The 25058-nt window shown below is 34.1% G+C and overlaps 1 protein-coding gene across 1 annotated transcript in view; it reads left to right on the top strand.

Moving 5' to 3' along the window:
* kl-2 (dynein heavy chain 2, axonemal kl-2) overlaps positions 1-25058 on the top strand; it is a 120264-nt gene that overhangs the window by 86849 nt on the left and 8357 nt on the right. Inside the window, exons 45-59 of the mRNA XM_069830609.1 lie at positions 206-421; positions 1548-1698; positions 1961-2110; positions 2295-2427; positions 5138-5282; positions 6150-6349; positions 6920-7086; positions 7900-8046; positions 10855-11161; positions 12843-12974; positions 13811-13895; positions 18913-19104; positions 20571-20755; positions 22367-22589; positions 24398-24514. Of these exons, the coding sequence (XP_069686710.1) occupies positions 206-421; positions 1548-1698; positions 1961-2110; positions 2295-2427; positions 5138-5282; positions 6150-6349; positions 6920-7086; positions 7900-8046; positions 10855-11161; positions 12843-12974; positions 13811-13895; positions 18913-19104; positions 20571-20755; positions 22367-22589; positions 24398-24514 (2550 nt within the window). The remainder of the gene's footprint in view (positions 1-205; positions 422-1547; positions 1699-1960; positions 2111-2294; positions 2428-5137; positions 5283-6149; positions 6350-6919; positions 7087-7899; positions 8047-10854; positions 11162-12842; positions 12975-13810; positions 13896-18912; positions 19105-20570; positions 20756-22366; positions 22590-24397; positions 24515-25058) is intronic.

Below are 25058 nucleotides of genomic sequence, written 5' to 3'. Positions count from 1 at the left end.
CCATCGTTCAATTTATTTTGTATGTTGTATGTGTATCTACATCTTTGTTTCTTATGCAGTTGAGTTTTCTACAACCTTCATGTGATCTTTAAAATATATCTGCCGCATGGTTAGGTTTCATTTCCCTTGGCCAATTGACTGCTTTTAGCTTAATATAACACACATTCTGTTGTTCCGAATTTAAGTGTAATTTTACTTTAAACAGATAATAACAGAGGAAGTTCCTTGCTCTGAGGACTTCAGCGTGATCACATTCCTGTCTGATCCAACAACGATAAGAGAGTGGAATATACAAGGTTTACCATCGGATGGATTCAGTACTGAAAATGGTATTATTGTGACTCGAGGAACAAGGTGGCCACTGCTTATTGATCCTCAAGGTCAAGGAGTGAAGTGGATAAGAAACTTAGCTGAGAAAATGGTAACTAAATCAACATTCAAATTAAGCTCGATTGAGAAATGTGTGACTGAATAATCGTCCTCAATGGCCTAGTGGTTTGTATGCTTACCTATGAATCGCTGATTCAAGTCTGTCCGAGGATATTTATTTTGTAGTCTACATCAGAACAGGTTTAAATTTAAAAGAAACTCTGCTCTCCACCAACATAATCCAAGAATGGGTAACCATTTACATTATTTTATAAAACTCACAGAATCTCTATAAGTATGGCCACCTGATTTTCGCAAATGACTTTTTCACGAATTTTTGCTAATTGAGTCACGGAGTTAAAAATTTTTATAGATATGAACTAGACTTGTTCTGTAGACACGTTTTACGATTTCGATAATTTATCGCGAATTTTATCATTTCCCCCCTCCCCCCGTTAAACACACGATTTTTTTTGTTACCTGTATCACTGAATCGTACATTCATCGGTAATGAAATTCCATTATTTTATTTTCGACAACGAAACATTGAAAAGAGTTTGTCTTTCATGTTTTCTCATGTGGGAAGCATGGCTGCTGAGGTGTGAAAAATGAAAATCAGTGTATCGCACATGCACACTAACACAATAAGAATATATGTGTAAAAGACATTTACCATATCTTCATGAAGAGTATAAGTTACAACAGCTTTTTTTTCGGAAGGGAAATAAGGCTGTAAAGCTGTGGGTCCCAACTCGTAGATTTACGGCATGTAAAAAAATCTCTGCTATTCCCTGCCCTCATTGAATTCCGTTACTGAATATCCTCTGCAGTTGAAATCAACGCTAAATAAAATATGACTGCTGGTGGTGGTAACATTTCTTTTGCACTCCTCCCACACTCATTCCAAGAGTTCCTAACCAAAAGATGACACTGCGGTTGTAGCAGTATTGCAACGATTGTAATTTCAAACAGCACCAAAATATTTTCTTTGTACATAGTTCGTATAATGAGAAAGTGAAATTTGCAATTGCATCATTAATTTTTCTCTTGAGTATAATTCTTGGACGAAGAGTTCATTCATACTTCTAAAACACAGTGAAACTCATTTATGTATATTAGATATATTGTTAACAACAAATATCTTGGTAATAATGACACTCATTATCGTAATGTTGCAGGGTCTCAAAGTAATTGATTTTGGGTTACCAGACTTCATGAGAATTGTTGAACAAGCAATTCAGTTTGGAAAAGCTATCCTGTTACAAAATGTGATGGAAGAATTAGATCCATCCTTGACTCCAGTCCTTAATAAGTCAGTGATCAAACAAGGTAAAAAGACACTGAAGAAGTAACAAGCTTCTGTACTGTAGTCTCTATCATATTGAAAAATGTGTATAAAATCTGTTCCTCACAAAGTTTACAAAATCAATTACTATTTTGATTATTTCATTTATTTTCCGTTTTCAAAGAGTTTGCCTGTATAATCGAACTAAAACGAAGATAAACTTCGCAAAATTGTTATTAAAAGGAGTGTATTTAAGTATATTCATCACTACTTATTCGCTTATATTTGTGTATGCAAATGTTTTAGGTGGACAGCTTCTGATTAAAATAGGTGATAAGATGGTTCAGTATAACGAAAACTTCCGCTTCTATATTACAACAAAAATGAGTAATCCTCATTATGCTCCTGAAATAACCACAAAAACAACACTTGTTAATTTCGCAGTTAAACAACAAGGTAATTAAAATATACAAAATAATATACTAATACATAAATTATAACAATTTAGCCAAAATAATTAGGGAAAAACCACCTCTTTTATATTAAAACTTTCTATTTAGGATATAGAATACAACTGGATTGCTCATAACACTTGAAAGGATGAAAAAAGAAGATAAATATTTAATATGTCTTATTTTAGGATTGGAAGCACAGTTGCTGGGTATTGTGGTACGAAAGGAGCGTCCTCAACTAGAAGAACAGAAAGATAACCTCGTCTTAACCATAGCTGCTGGCAAGAGGCAGCTTTTAAATCTCGAAGATGAGTTACTGAGGTGTGTAACATTCTGTTTTGACATAGATATTATGTAGTCATTTTTTAAAAAAGCCCCAACAGAATTTTGTAAGTTGCCACATGCAGCATGGTGATATCGGGATGTTATTTTTTATAACATGGATCAAAAGAGGGATCACTCACTATAAGAGACAAGACAAGAGATGGCGCCAGCACAGAGAAGTGGCTATGATGAGTTACTGCTCACCTTCTACACCTTTCAATGCAACATAAATATTGAAAATACAGCTAAAACTTACGTAAAGGTTAATTTTTGGTCCTACAGAATATAGCTATCTGTTATGGTAACAATGATTATTAGAGGAGAAAAATTTTCTCCAGCGCCGGGGATCAAATCTGGGTCCTTGGTTCTACGTACCAAGTGCTCTAACTACTGAACTACATCGAAGTTCCATATCGTGCCACTTGTTAAAATTTTTGTTGTGTCTAGCTCACGTTTTCTTAGCAATTAATTTGTGTTTTTCTTACTGTGTTTATAATATGAGAGCCCAGTTATTTGAAGTAACCATGCATAGTGGGCCCCCACAGAATATGTTGTTATTGTTTTCTAATGCCACATGAATTCTTAACAATAAAATGAAGTATATTCAAATATTATTTGTGTGAGTGCAATTAATGTTCCTATGCCTAAAAATAAATAAATAAAATTAGAAATCATACTGCCATGTCACCCTTTACAGTACTTACAAACTCGATACAAAGAACACATTAAAGCAATAACCAGAGGACACAATACATCTACATATGCCTAACACATAACTAATGCTAACCACACATACAATAACATAAATACAGACATGGAAATCCTACACATACCCAAAAACCAAAAACTCAACACACTTGAACAGTATGAAATATACAGACACACTAAAACACACCCTAATCAAATTCTCAACACACAAATCAATTTCAGAACACACACACACTATTTGACACAACTCTTCACACGAACGCACCCACACAACAGGCAGCGAAGTTGAGATAGCGCCGAGATCTAGTAGGCTCTGAGGATGGTGTCAAGTAGCACCGAAACAGCTGTAAGCCACACAGGCTTACATAATTAACACGAGTAAGATCGCCATTTAATCAATTATTTAATACCTGTATGTGCCACTGATTTCACTTAATGATAATGAACTGTGTTGTTGTTTTCTAATGCCAGGCGTTTGACAATAAAGTCATTTGACCTCTTGCACTCCAATATTTTTCAAAGATATTATCATGACCAGCCACCCCCACAGAATATATGTCCCTTCATTCCTTCAGATTGTACTAGTTCACTCAGATGATGGAACTTGTATCCATTTCCATAACATTGCAAATGTTAAATGTTTACTTCTGAACAAAATCATAATGAGAACCTAAAAACTCGTATGTTATAACAGTGTTTGTATTGTCAAATATTTGAAAAACACTGATTAATAATAATAATAATAATAATAATAATAATAATAATAATAATAATAATAATAATAATAAGTAAGAGTTAATGTGAACATCTGATATTATTGTAATCTTTTTTTCTGATTAATAATCGTTACTATTCACATGAATTCTTAACAATAAAATGAAGTATATTCAAATATTATTTGTGTGAGTGCAATTAATGTTCCTATGCCTAAAAATAAATAAATAAAATTAGAAATCATACTGCCATGTCACCCTTTACAGTACTTACAAACTCGATACAAAGAACACATTAAAGCAATAACCAGAGGACACAATACATCTACATATGCCTAACACATAACTAATGCTAACCACACATACAATAACATAAATACAGACATGGAAATCCTACACATACCCAAAAACCAAAAACTCAACACACTTGAACAGTATGAAATATACAGACACACTAAAACACACCCTAATCAAATTCTCAACACACAAATCAATTTCAGAACACACACACACTATTTGACACAACTCTTCACACGAACGCACCCACACAACAGGCAGCGAAGTTGAGATAGCGCCGAGATCTAGTAGGCTCTGAGGATGGTGTCAAGTAGCACCGAAACAGCTGTAAGCCACACAGGCTTACATAATTAACACGAGTAAGATCGCCATTTAATCAATTATTTAATACCTGTATGTGCCACTGATTTCACTTAATGATAATGAACTGTGTTGTTGTTTTCTAATGCCAGGCGTTTGACAATAAAGTCATTTGACCTCTTGCACTCCAATATTTTTCAAAGATATTGTCATGGTCAGCTACTGAAGCACAGATTTTAAGGTGTTCTGAATCCATTTCTTGTTTTGAGTTGCACAATAAACAGTTAGGGGACTGATATATTCCAATTCTATGCAGATGCTTGGCCAAACAGTCATGGCAAAGGTAATGAACTGTTTATTGTGATGTATCAGAAACATGTATGATTAAGTTACCATGCATGTTTCATTTTACACAGTCCTAAGTTTTAAAATAAAGAAAACAATGTACTTTCGAGTAATATTTCTTGTTTATACACCTCTGATTTTTTTAGAACAAAACTTATATCAACTGAACTTTATTTCATGTCAATATTGAACACTTCTGTTTCTTACCAGAAGTAAAAATATATTTTTATCCATTTTCACTTTTGATGATTTTGAAGTTATTATGAAAAGTATACTTGAAACTCTAATGGCTCTCAATAATATGATTAAACAAGTCTGAAATCCTTTGTATTCAAATTTTTTAGATTGCTGTATGAAACGAAAGGGTCCCTCTTGGATGACTTGGATTTATTGATTACTTTACAAACATCAAAGGCCACTGCAATTGCTGTTACAGAGCAACTGTCTGTTTCAGAAACAACAGAAATTGAAATAGACAGAGCAAGAGAGGTAATGTAATAGGTATTAGAATACAAAACATTCCTATGCAAACTGGTACTGTGTAGTCATATTCCATCAGCTTATGTGAAAGTAATTACAGTTCATCCGTAAGTCATTAAGCATTCCTTCAATGTATAGAGGTTAGTGTAATACAGTAGGTATATTGGTTATTGAAGATTTGCGTTTTGAGTGACTCTTTAATTTAAATTCGTATATGTTTCTTCTCAAAAGAATTTTGTGTTTATCTAGTAGTCAGAATTTGACAATGAAGTTGTTACCCTTTCTCCTTTCTTTGTTGTTGTAGTCTGATTAGTGTAAAATGTATCTAGTCAGCGATGTATACAATGGAGTGGAGAAGGAACTGACCACTCTACCCCATAATCTCCTAGCTTAGTTGCTTCATGAGTGATGGCTTCTTAGTATCAAACCTGTCTTCGAACAGTTGATTAAACAATACCCCTTTTTCCAGTATTTATTGATGTATTGTGTACATATAAAATTTCTATAATGTACACCGATCAAAATACCCCTCATTTCTCGTGAAAAACAACAACTGAATAGACTACAGTGGACTTTATGTTGTCAGCAAACAGCTGGATACATTAAGAAGATTGATTGATTGATTGATTGATTACATGCACATGATGTATTATATTCTCTTAAATTGAAAATAGGTACCGTATGTGAATTATTATAATTTTGCATTTGATAGTAATTGTACTGTAAAAGAATGTGTTAAACTGTCATAATGTAATATAAATTTTGACAGAATTAAAGAACAGTTTCTAAATTGATTAAATGAAATACTTCATATCTGCATCATATGCAACAATTCATCACGTTTCTCAACTTTAGATGTTGATTTGTTTGTTTCAGGGTTATCGACCTTGTGCAAAGCGAGCTTCCATACTGTTTTTTGTTTTGAATGATATGAGCCAAATAGATCCTATGTATCAGTTTTCATTGGATGCTTACATCTCACTTTTCATGATTTCTATTGAAAAGAGCCCGAGAAATCAAAACTTGGAAGAAAGAATACTTCTTCTGAATGATTATCATACATATGCTGTTTACAGGTGGGTGACGATTTATTTCCATTTTCAGTTGATTATTACACATTCTGTTACTCAATTTTCTTGACTTACCAACAGAGTATCTGTTAAAAAAAATATGCTAGGCGGCAACAACATTGCATTGTACTGAAAGCAAGGAATGTAAACCTAGTCCTTCTGACAGGTTTTTCAACACTGAATATCGCTTGTGCCGACTGCAAAATCTTGAAAGTGCTAGTAGCAGCGATGACATTCATCAACGTTGCAAACTCGTTGTATTAACACATCTACTTATTTCACTTACTAACCAACTGGAAAACTTATCAACTGATTGATTGATTCTTTTTTCCTTCTGTCCTTTGCATTTCCTTTCATTTTCCCTCTAATTCTTTGCAACTTATTCATATACTCGCTCACTTTCACGTTATGCTGTAAGTTTATTTTTTTATGTAATAAATGTTTTCTTATAATTTTGTTTTAAACCATGTTTTACAATTTCATAAGAATTTTAAGGCATGATTTCTATATTCAGATCAATGATGCTCAATGTGAGGAAGAGTCCACTCAGTTTATTTATTTTCTTTTAACTGACAGAAATACCTGCCGTGGATTGTTCGAGAACCATAAGCTCCTCTTCTCATTTCATATGTGTGTCAAAATTCTGGATGCCATGGGTAAAATAAGTGCAGCGGAATACAACTTTCTTCTGAAAGGAGGAGTTGTGTTAGATAGAGAGGACCAGATTGATAATCCATGTCCAGGTAAGGAAGTATGCTTTATTTCTTATCAAGATTGTAAGGGACGTCCCACTTAACAATGGCCCACATCCATGCACTATAAACATGAAAAGGAACATGGAAAATACTGATGTGTGTGTGTACTTACTGATTATAGAAAATGTTAAAAATGATTGACTTGACAATCTATATACCTACTGTTCTTGTACATGCTTTGCAATTCAGACACTTTGATACTCTTAATGGCAATACATATTGTTTTTCATCGTTTTTCTTGAGCTTATTCAATGTGTGTGGGTTGTTAGCTTACTTTTCTCCTCCAAAAAGATAAAAATCACTATTGGATAAAGCCTGGAGAACGCAGTGGCCACAGATGGTTGGTTACTATGCTTCCGTCAATTATTCATAAATTCTTACGAGAAACGCCGTCGGCGTGTGACACACTGCTCCATCCTGTTGAAAGAAGGCATACTCTCTCTCCTCAGGATTGAGTTGTGTGCATAAAGTTATTCAAAGGTTTTATGCCTTTCTAAGCCTATTCTCTTGCACTCAATGATCAAGTTATATATTCTATATGCAGAATTTTATACATCCTTTATAATTGGTTATGTTGCAATCTCCTTTATTAAAAATAGACGATACACTTGCTGTATCTGGAATTTTTGCATTTATTTAACATCTGTTATACTTATTGTAGTGTTTATTGAAAACAACTGTGATAAAATCAGCAGATGGGAAGGAATATAGAAGACAAAAAAAATAGTATCTTTTTGCACTTTCTTCTTCCATCTCTTTGAAACTGTTCTTTAATATACTGTAATGTTATTTTCATTATAGGTTGGTTATCAGACTTGCACTGGGACAACATTACAGAACTGGACAAGTTAGCAGGATTTCATGGAGTCATAACATCCTTTGAACAATATCCCCGTGACTGGCACATCTGGTACACTAATAAGGAGCCTGAAAATTTACCTCTAATAGGTATTACTGTTTATCTTAGATTTTATTTAAAGTTGCATTCATTCATCCAAGATCACCACTGCGCTACCATGATGTCCCATATTATAGAACAGAACTAATCCAAAATATAAAGAAATCTGAAGGACTACCGGAGCAGCTAAAATTAGCAGCACTGGAAACTATCCATACACTATACCCACAAGAAGAATGGCTCCATATCTACACCGATGGCTCATTGCTTAATAGAAATGAAGGTGGAGTTGGAATACACTGCAAACTCTTCAACTTATGTGTTTCTGCAGGACTCAACTCAACACATTTCGATGGGGAATTGCTAGCTATAGATATGGCACTTACTCAGCTCCTTTATAGAATAACTGAATTCCAGAAAGCGGTTATACTTAGTGACTCATCAGCAGCTATCCAGGCAATAGCAAAATACAATGTTCCCTCCAACAAACGATCACAGGAAACATAAAACAAAATTAAAACTCTGCTGACACTTGATAAATATATTCTAGTGGATACCAGCACATTGCGGTCTACAAGATAATGAAATAGCAGATTACCTAGCAAAAAGAGGCATGAAAATCCAACAAGTATCGAAGAAGAAGTAAAAGAACAAAATGAAACCGTAAGTAAAGTCTTGGTCTATCCTAAATAACAAATACTCAGTACCCGATTCACCCAGACAAGAAGCAGTGGCGATTTTTCATATTATAACAGGACATGACTGCTTGGCAGCTCACCTACACAGGATTTTCATATATCCATCGCCTAAGTGCGTCCTATGCAACGAAGAAAACTCAATAATGACAGCAGATAATCTTCACACATGTCCAACATTAGCTGCATTAGAATTGACTTCAGTATCAAAATTATATTGGAAAGCAAGAAGGAGAATGGAGTTCATCCAAGTTCCTGGGTGTTAGACAACTACCGGTACTACTACTTATTTATAATTACTTTACTGCAAGGTCATTTCACGACTGTCGTCTGGAGTGGTACATGTGTTTTGATACATTGGATTGCTGCCATATAGGTCAGTCCACTCACCCCCATGCCATCTAGTGGACATACCATCAAACATGTTCCTACAATGAGTAGGGATTAACATTTTGCGAAACATTATCTTTATCTTTTTGCAGTGGAAATGGAGACCACTCTGACATTTATCTTTTAAGTAACTAGATTCATACTGATTTTATGGTCAAGAAAATCATTAAATCATTGGTCGACATCTGGATTTTAACCACAAACCTTCTGAATGCAAATACGTACAGTGTTTTATCACTGAGCAAATAGGCTTGGTGAGCATTACCCCTGATCATATATAACAGATTGATCCGCCTTATGGACTTTTCAAGACAAGTTTTATCAATTTCACTATGCTGCCATCTAGCAACTGCAAAAGAAGTCACATTATAACCATTATGCAATTGCATGGAGTATAATAGCTTGTAACTATACTTTATCTAGCTGTCATTACCAAAAAATGCCTTGACAGTGGAGGCTCTCTTTTTATGTTGTCATTTCATAACATGGGAATGGCCAAATACATTTAGTATAATTACTATAAGAAAGTGCTTAAATTCGATTTTTTTTTTAAACTGCTGATGAAATGTTGTTGTTGTTTTCTAATGCCAGACGTTTCACAATAAAGTCATTTGACCTCTTGCACTCCAATATTTTTCAAAGATATTATCATGGCCAGCTACTGAAGCACAGATTTTGAGGTGTTCCAAATCCATTTCTTGGTTTGAGTTGCACAATGGGCAGTTAGGGGACTGATATATTCCAATTCTATGCAGGTGTTTGGCCAAACAATCATGGCCTGTTGCCAATCTAAATGCAGCTACAGACGATTTTCATGGTAAAACGGAAATTAACTGTGGATTTTGATGCAGAGTGTTCCATTTTTTCCCTTGATATTGTGTTATCAAATTTTGTTTGTTGAAGTCTAAGTATGTAGATTTAATAAATCTTTTCACAAAGTAATACTTAGATTTAGTAACAGGTCTGTAAGTAGTAGTGCTGCCCTTCTTTGCTAAAGCATCCGCATTCTCGTTTCCCAGGATTCCACAATGGGATGGTATCCATTGGAATACAATTCTTTTATTGAGTGATATTAATTGAGAGAGCATTTTAGTTATTTCTGCTGTTTGAGATGAAAGTGTGTGTTTAGAGACTATTGATAGAATAGCTGCTTTGGAGTCTGACAATATAACTGCATTTTTAAATTTATTGATGTGGCATAGAAGATTCCTGAGACTTTCACTTATTGCAATGATTTCTCCATCAAAACTTGTTGTTCCATACCCAAGAGATCTATAAACTGCTGATGAAATGTATAAAATCAACAACTACCAATTGGAGGAGATAGGATGCGGATTGGTATATTCAGTATTCATTTATTAGTTGCCAATAGACTTGTATACAAGTTTCCGACATCGTCAGAATCTTAAAACTATATCAAATCTTAAAATTATAAATTATAAATTAGTAATGGTGAGTAGTGTGCTTGATTCCTTTCCACCATGATTAATAGTTAAGATTGAGTACTTGATTAAAAGGACAATTACTATTTTCATAAAACAAGTAACTAAACACACCTGTTTTTACCCTTCTGTTAAATACGTTTTGCCTCATGACGTCTTTACTCTACACTGTATGCAACTAACTTTTATCCAGTGTCTGGGAGACCCGTGACCAAGCTCTAATGAACTATTAGCGTTCGTTTTAGGAATGAAAACACCTATGCATTGTTCTGTCATTAACATTGTTGTAGTTTTTAAACAAATTCTGAATATATAAATTAAATTGTTTCAGGAGAATGGGAAGACATTTGTACCGAATTCCAACATATGTTGTTCGTGCGATCTTTACGTTCAGACCGTGTTTCTTTCTGTGTGACAAAGTTTATTGTAAACAATCTGGGCCCCCAATTCGTGGAGCCTCCTGTACTTGATATTAAGTCAGTATTAGAGGACTCTACAGCACAGACACCACTGATATTCGTTCTTTCGCCTGGCGTGGATCCCACTGGTGCACTTATACAACTTGCAGAGACCTGTGAAATGACAGAACACTTCCATTTCTTGTCACTAGGACAAGGACAAGCTCCAATCGCTACACGGTAAGTTCACAGATGAATTTCTTACTGTGGAATTGAGAAGGCACTCTAATGTGTGTGTATCTAATGCCTATCCACTTCACTTGCGTGATTGGGGTTCTGCATACTGCGAATAGATGGCAGGACTGTGTCCATTTTCAAGTTGCACACCACTTCAGTAGGTCACATTATGCATGATGTGTATCTATAAAGAGTTATGTCGTGTACTAAGGTAAGTGTAAGTGTAAATGTAGTGTTGGGGATGGGTGAAGATGATGATGGTGAGGAAGGGAGAAGGGGAAACCTGGTGCCACCATGTAGCCTACTCCTGTCGAATAACACCAAGGGGGCCACCAGTCTTAACGTCCCCATGCAAGAAGTTAATTTATATATGTTCACAGAAATGAGAATTTCTGAACTAAAAAATGTTTGGCAACCTATCTGCCTTAAACTTTCCTTCCCCTCAAACTATATAGAATGGTTATTTATATTTGTTCGCATGCAGTATTCAGTTAATTCATAGAAGAAGTACTCTTGTACATGTGTCAGAATTTTTTTGCCTAAAATAATTATAGTTAATTCATCACCTACGAACTTCATAAATATCACAAAATAAACATTATAATTTTTTAGTTAAATGTCTGCACTATTTTATTAAATTCGCATGTGGCTTTAAAAATTGTGTGTTTTGATTCGCAAATTTATCTGATAGTCAGCAAATAAAACAGTAATCAGCTAATTTACTAACAATGACCATTATTTGTAACTATATAAACAAACAATAATATAGACTCATCCCCGCATTGTGCCCCGGACAACATCTTTGATGACAAAGTAGTTTATACAGTGGCATCTGTAACTTCACAATAACTAACAAAAATTTAATTCCAACCGTTTTACTAAGAATTTATAGTGCTAAAAATCTCTCGCTATTGGTTAGATTTCGAACCCAAATACAACAGCACTACCGGTATTAAGGACATAACTTACAGAAGGGCTTTAGTACCCTTTAAGCTCTTTATCAGATGGATATCGAAAATTCCTGCCATTGTATGGTATTTAATAAATCATCGTAATTCTTAAGAAGTTTTTAAAATAGCATTGAGCTGATGAACACTATTATCTTTATTACTGACTTTATTATGATAATATTGATAACTTTTGTCAGTTTGGCAATGGACATGACAATGGAAACATTGTCACTTCAAAGCAGTGTTTAATAAAAAATATCTTGCCTTTAAATTCTACAGTTATTGAAAATAAAAGATTATGCTTGAAGCTTCAATTTCATAACACAAACACTTCAGTGTCTGAACTGAATAACCATTGTTGCCACTAAATAAAACTGAAGAAGATGCAAACAAATATGCCTGTTGTATAGATCCTATTTAGATCCTAAAAACACACTAAAATATATGTTGTATTTTCAATACAATAAGTCACCAAATATGAAAAATTTGAAGCTTTTAGTTCATTAATACACAAGTAAATTTATATAATTATATTTTAATTTTTCAACTTTTGGTTTATATTTTTCTGGAATGGCTGATTTATATTCTCTTATTATGAACAAGTCTATCTCTTTTCACTTTACATGCAGGTTAATGTTATATGATATCTTTAACCTACTATTTATAAATAAATGTAATTTTTAACTCATATGAAGTAAAACAATGCAATATAATGAACATTTTTCCTTCTTTAGGTTAATACAGACAGGCGTAAGAGATGGAGACTGGGTATTTTTGGCAAATTGTCATTTATCACTTAGTTGGATGCCAAAACTGGATAAGATAGTCGACACACTGCAGACTAGCAAAGTGAATGCGAAGTTTCGGTAAGTATTAATCGAAATATGTAAGTTTTTTTATTATTCAAACTTAGTACCCTATTGTAGATATCATAAAAAAGGAACTGGAATAAACGATTATAGGCAGAGATATATAACGAAACAAATGCTGTAAGACATGTGATCTCTCTCTCTCTCGGCAGTGGCACTTAATTGGCTGGTTTCAACAGAAATAATTTCATTATCGAAATTCATAATAAGATTACCTCTAAGCAAACATAAGAGTATGGTACAAAAACTTAAAACTTTTCATTCAATTAATTCAGTAGGCCTGAGGTTTTTTTCGGCTCATGAATTTAATCACAAACACAACAATCAATGAGAGCTGTTTCGTGGCTAGAATAAAAAATGGATTCCTTTTGGCATCCTGTATCTATTTGTGACAGTTATATTTAATAAACAGTTGTCTCTTTAAATAAGTATATACATCATAATATATTAAAAGTTCTTGTTACCGGTATGTGGTGTTTTCCCAGAATGCTCAGGTTTCAGCATAAAGTCTAAAGATTCTCATGATTAATTTGTCAGTGGAATACAAGTTGTAGCAATTCCAGGAAATTACCTTCTGAGAAAGATTACACAGTACACAACTGGAATTTGAACTTAGGTTTTCATGTGTAAAGCCGATTCTCTCTCACTCATGTTCGTCCATTACTGACCTGTATATTAAGTTACAGGTAAAGGTGTCTGTGTATACGCCATTAGGTACACAAGAATCAGAAAGTAATGTTTTCTTGATTGAAATTCTAAAAGAAGGTTTTGTGGTTAGCATTACTTTTCGGCCATCTTATAAAAGTACTACTTTTTCATTTTTTTTATTTCAGGTTATGGTTGAGTTCGAGTCCACATCCTGACTTCCCAATATCAATATTACAGGCTGGAATCAAGATGACAACAGAACCCCCAAGGGTAATTAATTTTAGATTAATAAGTATTTACTATTTATTTCTCACCAATCTTGTCTGGACATGGCGGATTTGATGCAATCCAGTTCAAATCCGTCATTCTCATATCAAAACATAGTTTTACAAGTACTATGAACTACTACTTAATTTAACACATCTGCTAACAACAGTTTAGTACTATTTAATAATACTGTATATCTGCTATACTATACAACACAACACGAATACACTAATAATCATCATCATCATCCTTGCATGTATTGGGCCTAGTGGCCTGTTACGGTCTCTTGCCAAAGCTTGAACGGTCTGCCCAAGGATCTCTTGCCCACAGGATGGTAATTTAAAATTTGGCGTGGAATTCTAGAACGAGGCATTCTGATGACATGTGATCTCCAGTTTTGTCCATTGTAAGCAGTCGTGTTCTGTGTTTGTAGAGACTTTTTAGTAAGAAGATGTCCTTCCAACAGGCTACTAGCCTGGAGGAAGTAAGTCCAGCGGTGAGGTTGCCACCTATAGTCTCTGGACAGGCATGGGAGTACAGCATTTCTTCTGTACTAGATGTAAGGTTATACTGCCAAGACTCGGTCCCCAGAGTCCCTGTTAGTTAATTAGCAGGTTGCACCACGAGCAGGTGGGGTTGGGATTTGGGTAGGAGAGGTTATGGAATGCACGTCACTACCCCTTACAACCCTACAATAATAATAATAATAATAATAATAATAATAATAATAATAATAATAATGATTTATTTAACCTGGCAGAGTTAAGGCCATACGGCCTTCTCTAACACTCAACCAGGAGTAAAACTGCGTTACAAAAAACACTACAAATTTACAAAGTACACTACAATTTTACACACAAAACTGAATAAGATAATAATAATAAAATGTAAACAACAAGTAAGTAGAAATCAGACATAATATATAACATACAGAAAGAAAGGAAAAAGCATAATAAAATGTGAACAGCAGGTCAAAATAAATGAGACATACAAAGTATAAAAAAATAAGACAATTATTCATGATAATAATAATAATAATAATTATTATTATTATTATTATTAAAAATAAGAATAGTAATAATAATAATAATAATAATACTAATAATACTAATAATAATAATAATAATAGTAGTAGTAGTAATAAAATAGTGCAGTACAAAGCATACAATGAATACAATATTTTTAGGTCCACACAGTAAGGAAAATTATGATTATATACAGCTTAAGTTATCACATTATAGATATACCATTATCGGAAAATATGAAAACAAAAATATAAAATAAGTTAAATATCACTAGAACACAAAAAAATGTGAATACGTGGAAACATGCAATACAACATTTGTCATAATAGTAAGTTAGTTTGGCAACTCGTTATAAAATAATTTTCTAACTTGGATTTGAAAGATTTCAATGTTCGGCAGCCCTTGACTTCAGGCGGCAGAGAGTTCCAGTGACGAGAGGTAACAACAGTGAAAGATGAGGAATACAAAGATGATGTGTGAAGTGGAATTTCTAGTGTGTTATCACGTTGTGATCGAGTATTAATAATATGATAGCGAGAGAGAGTATGAAAACGAGCGAATAAATAATAGGGGGATGAAGTGTGCATAATTCGATATAAGAGAGAAAGTGAGTGCAGATTTCTCCTCTCATGTAACCTAAGCCATGATAACTTGTCGAAAGAAGGAGAGATATGATCATAGTATCGAACATTACAAATGAAGCGGACGCACGCGTTATGAACACGCTGTAGTTTCTGAGCGGAATCAATCCTGAGATCACTGAACAAAATGTCGCAATAATCGAAGTGAGGTAGAATGAGTGTCTGTACCAGCGTCTGTTTTAATTTAGATGGATAATGATACAATCTTTTTAGTGAATGGAGAATGCCTTCTTACATGTATATTTAATATGTGTATCCCAATTGAGAATAGATTCGAAATGCACTCCGAGATTTTTTACGGTAGAGCTAAACGGGATGATTGTTTTATTCAGTTTCACAGGTGGAATATTCAGGTTGTTGACAATAATAATAATATAATAAACTCACTATTCAGTATACTTACTATTCCTAATTGTTTTATTATTATTATTATTATTATTATTATTATTATTATTATTCATCGTTTTACTTGTTTACCTAACTGTTTAACAGATTACTAGTTTGGTTACTCCTTAACTAATAGCTTTTGTAGAATGAAGGATTCTCTCACATTATAATCTATCTTCACATTGTTCCTTTATCTTCTTTTCCCATCTAATTTTGACTCTGAACAGAAATTTATCTGAATTATTGAGCTTGTTATTGTTTAACCTCCACTTCGTTTTATTAAAGCTACCTTCTCGTTTATCTTCAAACGTTTATTTTCTATTCTGCTAATTCTGAGGTCATTTGTCACTGTACAGTTTAAGAGTATATGGATTGCGTCTTCAGAACACCCGCATAGGGGACAAATATTCTTATCCACATTATCTCTTCTATTAATATGTATTGATATTGCCTATCATGAAAAAATAAAGTAACTCTTGTTTCTAATGAAGTTTGAAAGTCTGTTCCCTCTTGACCAGTATCAATTCACTTTACATGCATTACATTAATGGAGGGACCCTGTCATCACTTTTTCCTCCAGATTTCTCAACATGACTGTCTAGCAAAGTCTAGCAAAATTTCAGAGAAGTCTAGCAAAATTGGACAAACAATGATACCGGTACATATTTGGTGAGATAATAGAACAGGTCTCCTTGTTTAAATAATTACCTAGGCTCTGAACTGACGTACGGCAATACATACAATCATGGATATTCCTTCTACATTACATGAAAGTGAGGCATGGAATTTAGGAAAAGAACCAATAAGATTATTATAAGCGATGAAAATGAGTTTTTGAGTTAGATTGAGAGATAGGAGTACCATATAGGTTCTTAGTAAGGAGCAGATTCTTATGTAATTAAAGATTCTTTTTGCTTGTGATAAAACACAATAAACAAAGTTAAATATTCCGAACATGAAGTTTCAAGTTTACAATCCGAATTTCATTTCACATAAAAACACATATTTTCACAAAAAAATTATGTAAATACATATTTTCAGGAAATGTATTATAAATACATAAATCTTGGAGATTTTTTACTTAAATAATTTTTTGCAAGAACTTTTAAATATTTTAAAACTAAATCAATTATATCACTCATAAGTACGTTATCTTTTTTAAGAATTCTTGGTTGCTTCGTGTTTCTAAGCGCTGTGTGGTGTATCCATTTTCGTAATAGTATCGCCTCAAGTTCTGAGAACTGCTAGGCAGCATATCAATGTTATTGTTAGAGAATAAATTAACATGGACAAGGAAGAGAGACCTTGCAACACATAATTAGGAATGTTTATTGTTACTGAAGATGATTTCATTCCACGCTTTGTTTGTGAAACACAACAGATAAGAGCTCGAGTATGAACATTATTTAATTTAAACAAATCTCTCGCCTCTCGCTCATGCCCATCAAGTAAGGCAATAGGCCTATATTTTGTTGTGATTCCCTGTTTTCGGGCTTCGTCAATCGATATCCTTCAAGATATACTGAAAGATTGTTGTTTAAAAAACGATTTGGCTTTCCTATTAGCAAATTTAAGCTTTTTATGTGACACCATAAAAAAACTCGAAACATCCAAAAAGCTGTTGTCTGAAACAGGGAGGTGCGTGCTGTGGAAATTAAACTAGACTTGCTACCAGGTTCAGAAGTACACGTACTAAGGGACAAATTCCAGAATGTGTTTGGGAAAAACAGTAGATATAAAAAAATGTGTAAATTTGCTCAAGTATTGGAGGGTGTGCCTGTAGGTGAAATTGACGGTGTTTATGTTTGTGACATTCCTCTCTTTAAATATGCACGTCTGATGTGTGATGGAGAATTTGGAGATAACCTTTGTTGTTCACTGCAATTCTCGGCCAACTACTAGCACTCAAGTGTGGTTGGTGAGTACCTAGTAACATTTTTTTTTCAAGCTAAGTAAGGTATTTTTGTCATATTTAAAACAAAATATTTTGTAATGTTTGGCAAATATTTTCGTACTTTCTAGCACATAAAAAATAAATATATTTAAATTTTTTAGCACATAACAATCCGCTCCCTAGTTCTTAGATAGGAAGAAAACTGAAGGTACAGAAAATGAACTTACAAGTATACCTGCGGCATCAGTGAAATTATTCAAATGTATAGGAATAATAAATTGGCACAATGGTGATACTGAATGACCAAGATTGTTTGGTATTACAATACACGAGGCCATATGTGACTAGAGAGACCAATACAAAATGAAATAGTTCTCTGAAGATTGTGTAAGTATGGTCAGGCCTAACCTTTGAAGCTGCTGCTGATGATTTATTATTATTATTATTATTATTATTACATGTTATGTATTTTTTGTGAATAATGGCAGGGCCTTTAACTTGCCATTTTTGCCCTGACTTTACAAGTGTGCTCACTGATACCGCTAGTGTCTACACCTGTGGAGTAATGGTCAGAGCGTCTGGCCACGAAACCAGGTGGCCCGGGTTCGAATCCCGGTCGGGACAAGTTACCTGGTTGAGGTTTTTTCCGGAGTTTTCTCTCAACCCAATACGAGCAAATGCTGGGTAACTTTCGGTGCTGGACCCCGACTTATTTCACCAGCATTGTCACCTTCATTTCATTCAGACGCTAAATAACCTAGATGTTGATACAGCGTCGTAAAATAACCCAATAAAATAAAAGATACGCTAGTACTGAGAAGCTTAGATCACTTAGTTTGTGAGATGGGTACAATCCAGTGTGCCTCCTAGGCAGTGGATCTACATTGCACTCGTAATGAATGATGGTGATGATGATGATGATGATGATGATGATGGAGAATTGTTGGGATGTCATAGAGGAACTGGAGTACCCGAAGAAAACCCCTTATTGCCTGGACCACAAGTTATAAATTAATGATTTAAGTATTTGTGTAACTTATATATATGTTTTCTTTATTTCTTGTTAATCATAGGGTATCAAAGCCAACTTAAAGCGTCTTTATCAGTTGATTACTGAAGCTCAGTTCTCAGCTTGCAAAAATCAAGGAAAGTATCGCAAGTTGCTGTTCAGCCTGTGTTTTTTCCATTCCATACTGCTTGAAAGAAAGAAGTTCCAACAACTTGGATGGAACATTGTCTACGGTTTCAATGATTCTGATTTTGAAGTAAGTATCTAAGACATATTAAAATGAAAAGTACTATATTTACTCGAAAATAAGACCCATTTTTTTTAAAGTAGGTCTATTGTTTTATAAAAAATATTTTGTATGCGAATATTAGACCCATAAGAAAATACCAGTAATAGAATTCTAGTGCTATATTCTAAATGAGACAGAAACTATAAGTTTTTCAGAAAATCGTCAAGAAAATACAATAGATCCCTATGTCAATAGAGAACGGTACTTCGAATACTGTTAGGTTCAGCCCAATGGCAAACTTCACTCTCTTTCAGTAACTTATAGCGAAAGCAATGAGATCATAGGAGTGTGGAAGCTAGACGTCCCGTTTAGCCTTTGTACCTGGTCATGTCTTTCAGCATTAAAGCTCATAAAATCAGTAACTACTGGTAGTCTTGTGCTTGAGTGGCATGGCGCTTTCAAGGCCTTGTGCGATACAGATGTTGCATAAAAAATGAATTCCCAGAAAAGTTATAGTTTCATTTCAGTTGGATGTTCTTGAATTTGCCAAGAAAAATGGAGTGCAGACGTTAAAATATCGGTAACTCGGATTACGACTGTTTGTTTTATGTTTTGCAGGCATACTTGTGACTGATGGGTGAATCAGACTGAGACGTCTTACTTTACTAGTAATTTTAATGATTCTGATTGATTTGATTTTCATTGCAGTCATGTAAATGTTTTTTTGTAATTTGTTTTATTAAATAACCGTTACTTATAGTTACGTAAGTTTAAACATCAAAATATCTTTAGATTTAGTCTGTGTTAGTACAATACAATACTTGGTTACGATCTAAGTCCTCAATTTGCATTTTAATGTTTCTATACACTTGATTTTAAGACGCAATACAAATATAAGATTCTCCTAAATGTAAAGACAAAAATCTAGTAAAAAAAAATAGGAGTCTTATTTTCGGTATACGGTATAATAGAAACTTGGTATTAATTTAAAAGTTATCGTCTTGAGAAGTGTATCTATAAAATACCAGAACATCTTGTCATAATATCCCTTGAAGACGTAACCAGATGTGCATTAAAGGAGCGAATTTAACAGTAAAAGATTTTAAACACTACCCAATCTGCAAATCTAGTCTTTCAGGTAAAGCTCCCTGTAAAGCAGATTTGAATAATTTCAAGGGAAAAATTGTTCTGGGGCCAGGTATCGATCCCGGGACCTCTGGTTGAATGTACCAGCGCTCTACCAACTGAGCTACCCGGGAACTCCACCCGACACTGTCTCAACCTTTCCCTCTATATCCACACAACTCACGTGGGCTGACGAAATGCCAGAAACCCACATCGAGTGCACACAGAGATTGTGTTTTCCCTTGAAATTATTCACTACCCAATCTGTTTATTACAGTCCTCTCTTATAAGTATATTCAGTCAATATTTTACGGTACCGTACTTAAACTATCTTGATCATTTTCGATGTTATTTCTGTTATTTACCAGGTTTCTGAGAACTTGCTGTCAATCTATTTGGATGAATATGCTGATACACCCTGGGAAGCACTTAAGTATTTGATTGCTGGAGTTAATTACGGAGGTCATGTCACAGATGATTGGGATAGAAGACTTCTTACTACGTACATCAATCAGTATTTCTGTGAGGATGCTCTACAAGTGAACTTCTTTAGGTACATTAAAGCATATAAAAAGTATAATTTAAAAAGTATTGATATTGATGATACAAAAATTTGTAATTCCTAGAGATTCTGTTTAGTAGCAATGTCGAGAGATTGCAGATATATTTGTTCACAGCAGAACAATAGAACACAATGCTTCACAAGTTAAAACAGACGGAGAACTAATAAAACACCCAATTGCAGCATTGAATAACTTGTCAGACTGGGATAGAAGAAGGGATGCCGAGGTCAATGCAATTGAGAATGGTGTATTTAAAGGCGACAGTGAAAGGAGCCTTAACTCTGTTTGCATTGCAGTGGCATCTCCCACCACATTCCCACTATCTATTCTCTGAAGATTTGCCTATGTTACTACACCTCTGAAAAATATATTTCCTTTCTGTAGTTCTATCAACAATTTGCCCCTCCAGTAGCTCAGTTCTAGAGAGCAGACTTATCATTCTTTCAAACTCAGGTTTGGTCCCCATCACTGACTGGAGTAAGAAAGAATCGGAGTTTGGAAGACGTGGGTTTTATTGTGATTGTCCTGTTTTTCTCGACAATATAAATTTCATTCCACCAATACTTTCCATTTCACCCTATTCTTTCCTTTATTTCATAAAAGAATATGGTTTCAGTTAAGTGTACGAGTTTTGGTGATGGCGAGTGCAGATGACCAGATAGTTACTTCTCTGTGCGAATGAGCCCCTAACCATACAGGGACACTTAGGGTGCTATGCATAGACATTTCGCTAGCCCGCGCTACAAGCATGCTAAACTAGCCCCGGCTATCGACTGATTACTTGTACAGGATTCATATCATATCATATCGCTAACACTGGTTTATGAATACGAAAAATGTTAGTTCACTGATCATCCACCGGAAGCCCGCGCTAAAAATGTTTATGAATATGGCCCCCAATGTTTTCTGCTGCCAGAATTAGGGGCTTTTTCCTAATACTGCAAGAGACAATGAGTTGCATCCCTCGAAAAGGGTCAATTGGTGACGATCCTTAACAAGGGACGTTTGCTTGCCCTCGTTAAGTATCTGTGGAATTCCACAGATCGTTTGGAAGTTACTCTGTTTTATCATAGAAGTATATTACGGAAATTTCGTATTTAATTTTATTATTACATTATTAACACGAGTAAGTCCGCTAGTTAATCAATTACTTAATTTTATTAATTTGGTGCAAAGGATAAAAACCACAAATGACTTCAAAGATAAAATATTTTAGACATTCACAGAAACTGGGAGGCACCCTTCTGGTGTTTGGGAGGCAATCTATGATGCAATGCCTCCGTAGTAGAAAAACCACTATTGGATCATTCATTCAAGTAATTCTCATCTCCTGGAAGTTGTACATGTAGTGTAATTGAGTGGCCAACACACGGATGAACAATTACCACAGTTCTCTTTTTCATGAAGCAAGTTTTCGAAATTTGCATTATTAGATGGAGTACTAAGATCCATAATAATTATGGAAAATATTTTACAATTTTATAGGCACGGTTCCACTTCAGAGTCTCCGTATATGAGCTGCAGTTGACATAGGAAGATACATGCTGAGCGTAATTTTGTAATGACGAAAATTTATAAATATTTTTCTGTTATTCTTACAGGCTGTCATCATTACCAACTTACACCATACCACGAGACGGTTCTCTTGAGTCTTATATTGACTATATTACGATCTTGCCTGCTATAGACCAGCCAGAAGCTTTTGGCCAACATTCCAATGCAGACATAACATCCCTAATGATTGAGACTAGAGTGTTGTGTGAAACTCTCATGTCTCTGGAGGTCCAGCAATCAGTTGCAGGCAAGGAAAGCAAAGAAGATAAAGTAAGTACGGTATACTGTACAAATAATATAACTTCTAGTAGGTACCGGTACTAGTTGAGAAGGTAAAGGAACGAAATATAGCAATTTCTTGCATTGGGTAACAACATTTTAAAGAGAAGGCGAAGGAAACTGACAATACATAAGAAAAAGTCACGAAATTTCTTATTATACCGGTAATCTAAAACTTAAAAAATTAAGTTAAAAATTGTAATATGTATATATTTAATACATAAAGATGTAGTCTAAATTAATTTTGTTTGCAAGCTATTCTGTTTTTCATAGAAGCAAATCATGAAGATTGAATATTTATTCTTCTTAATTTATTGTAAAGGAGGAAAAGCATATGATTTCAAAGATAGATTATTCTGGACATACATAGAAATTAGGCTGTAAAAAGTGTTTGGAATTTGCAGCCATTTCAGATTTAATTTCTTGTTACGATTCTTAGAATGGAACCTGTAAGTAATTCCGAACTATGGGAGAAATTAAATTTCATCACCATCATCAGCTCTAAAGCCAAATTTGAGTCTCAGCTTCACTCAGAAATTTTCTTCTGATCTTACAAGACTCCTTCCATCCATCAAAACCACCTTGACCGCCCGACATTCCTTTTCCCTTCAGATTTACTTTCCATGACTTTCTTGGGAATTTCGTGATCATTCATTCTTTGCACATGTCCTGCCTATCGCAATAACATCAGGAGACTTACATAACTTGATACAACTAATAGTTATGCCTTATATACTATTCTCCCTTTGTCACACATTGAACCATAATTTCCCGAAGTATCTTAGTCCCAAATGTCTTCAGTTTTGTCATAAGGGACTTTTATTTATAGCTATTTATATCATAGCTATAAATAGGAATAAACAGACAGCCGAAATAATTGATCCTACCATCAGATTTGAAATCTCAGCCACTCAACCATCTGAAGTGAACGAAGAGAAAAAGAAAATCTACGAGCCCACGATTCAGTACCTATCGGCGAAATACAACATAGAAAAAATCACAGTTACCAGTCTCTCCTTCGGAGCGAGAGGCACCATCCCGAAAGCCTTTGTAAAGTGGAGGGAAAAATACAAGCTGACGAGCGATCTTCAAGATGCCATCGTCACCACCATAATAAAATTTTCTGTAGCGATATTTCGTCAGCATCTTTATGGTGTACATTCAATTTAAATTACACTTGGTTCTATTTTTTTTTTCTTATATTGTATTCACTTTTGTCTGAAACCTGTTTATATAATTTTCCATGTTAAATTTTATTGTGAGCTATTCTGTGTCGCAGGGCAAACCCAAAATATTGGGTCAGACTACTAAATTAAATAAACTGCAAGATAGCCTATAGTTGTAAGCTTTCTTATAGGTACTAGTATTTAAATTTTAAGATTCAGATTTGCTTTTCTTAGTTTTTAATAGATATACATCATAATTGTTGCCTATTTTACATGTTGTCCTGTACATAAGACAATATATTTCAAATAATATTCTATTTTTACGTTAAATGAAAAGTTTACTCAGAAAAACAAACACTCTTAAAAGCATTTCTCTTTCTTCTTGCGTCAGTGTTAATACTGCTGTCATCTGACATCTAATTGCAATTAATATAAAACACTCGTCAGTGTTCGAATCTTGAATCACGTTACCTTATTTAATACAATCGACAATTTGTGTGCTTCTCATTGGTGTGTTTTCATAATATTGAGTCCATAAACTGATCTATGATTTTAAAATTCATATAGGCTAATATGTTTATTAATTCTATTAATATACGTTAAGTGATATTAATATGTTACTTTCTTTGTAAGGTAATGCAGCTTGCAACAGACGTGCTTATGAAGATTCCACAGCCCATTGACTATGAGAATGCTGAAAAATTGATCGGACATGATAAGCAACCATTAGATGTTGTCTTGCTGCAGGAAGTAAGTAATGTGATTACGAACATTCCGTGTGATTTTCTTATATAATCCTCCATCTCCGATATCATATGAAATTATATAATTTATTAACAGTTTAGAAATTGAATTCCATACTCAACACATGAAGACCTCCCTCAAAGAAGGTTGTATATCAACGGCTTTTGCATATGATATACAATGTTCTTTGAGGGAGGTCTTCACATATTTTCATGTTTAATATTGCCATAGGCAAAAAACTGAATTAGATTGAAGACATTTCGTTATTATTGTTCATTTATTTCAAAAGTTCCTTCTTATGACTCTATAACATTGTTACAAAGTCGTAAAAATAATTAGGAAGATTTTTCTTTAAAATTCGGAAGTTCCAGTGAACAATTCAGAAGTACGGTATATAAAAAAAATTACTAACACATAAATATTTGTATCATATCCAAATATATAATGGTATGCCTGTCTGAAATTTTAATATGCAAAATTCATTTTAAAAATCTACTATCATTCCTAGCATTCATTTTGCTTCTCTCCACTCTCGTGGATGCAGTTTTTC

Source organism: Periplaneta americana, chromosome 7 (genome assembly GCF_040183065.1).
Source record: "Periplaneta americana isolate PAMFEO1 chromosome 7, P.americana_PAMFEO1_priV1, whole genome shotgun sequence".
In the NCBI taxonomy this organism is placed as follows: Eukaryota; Metazoa; Arthropoda; class Insecta; order Blattodea; family Blattidae; genus Periplaneta; species Periplaneta americana.
Note: the sequence above shows the minus strand (reverse complement) of the source record. Positions and strands in the feature narration are given on the sequence as shown.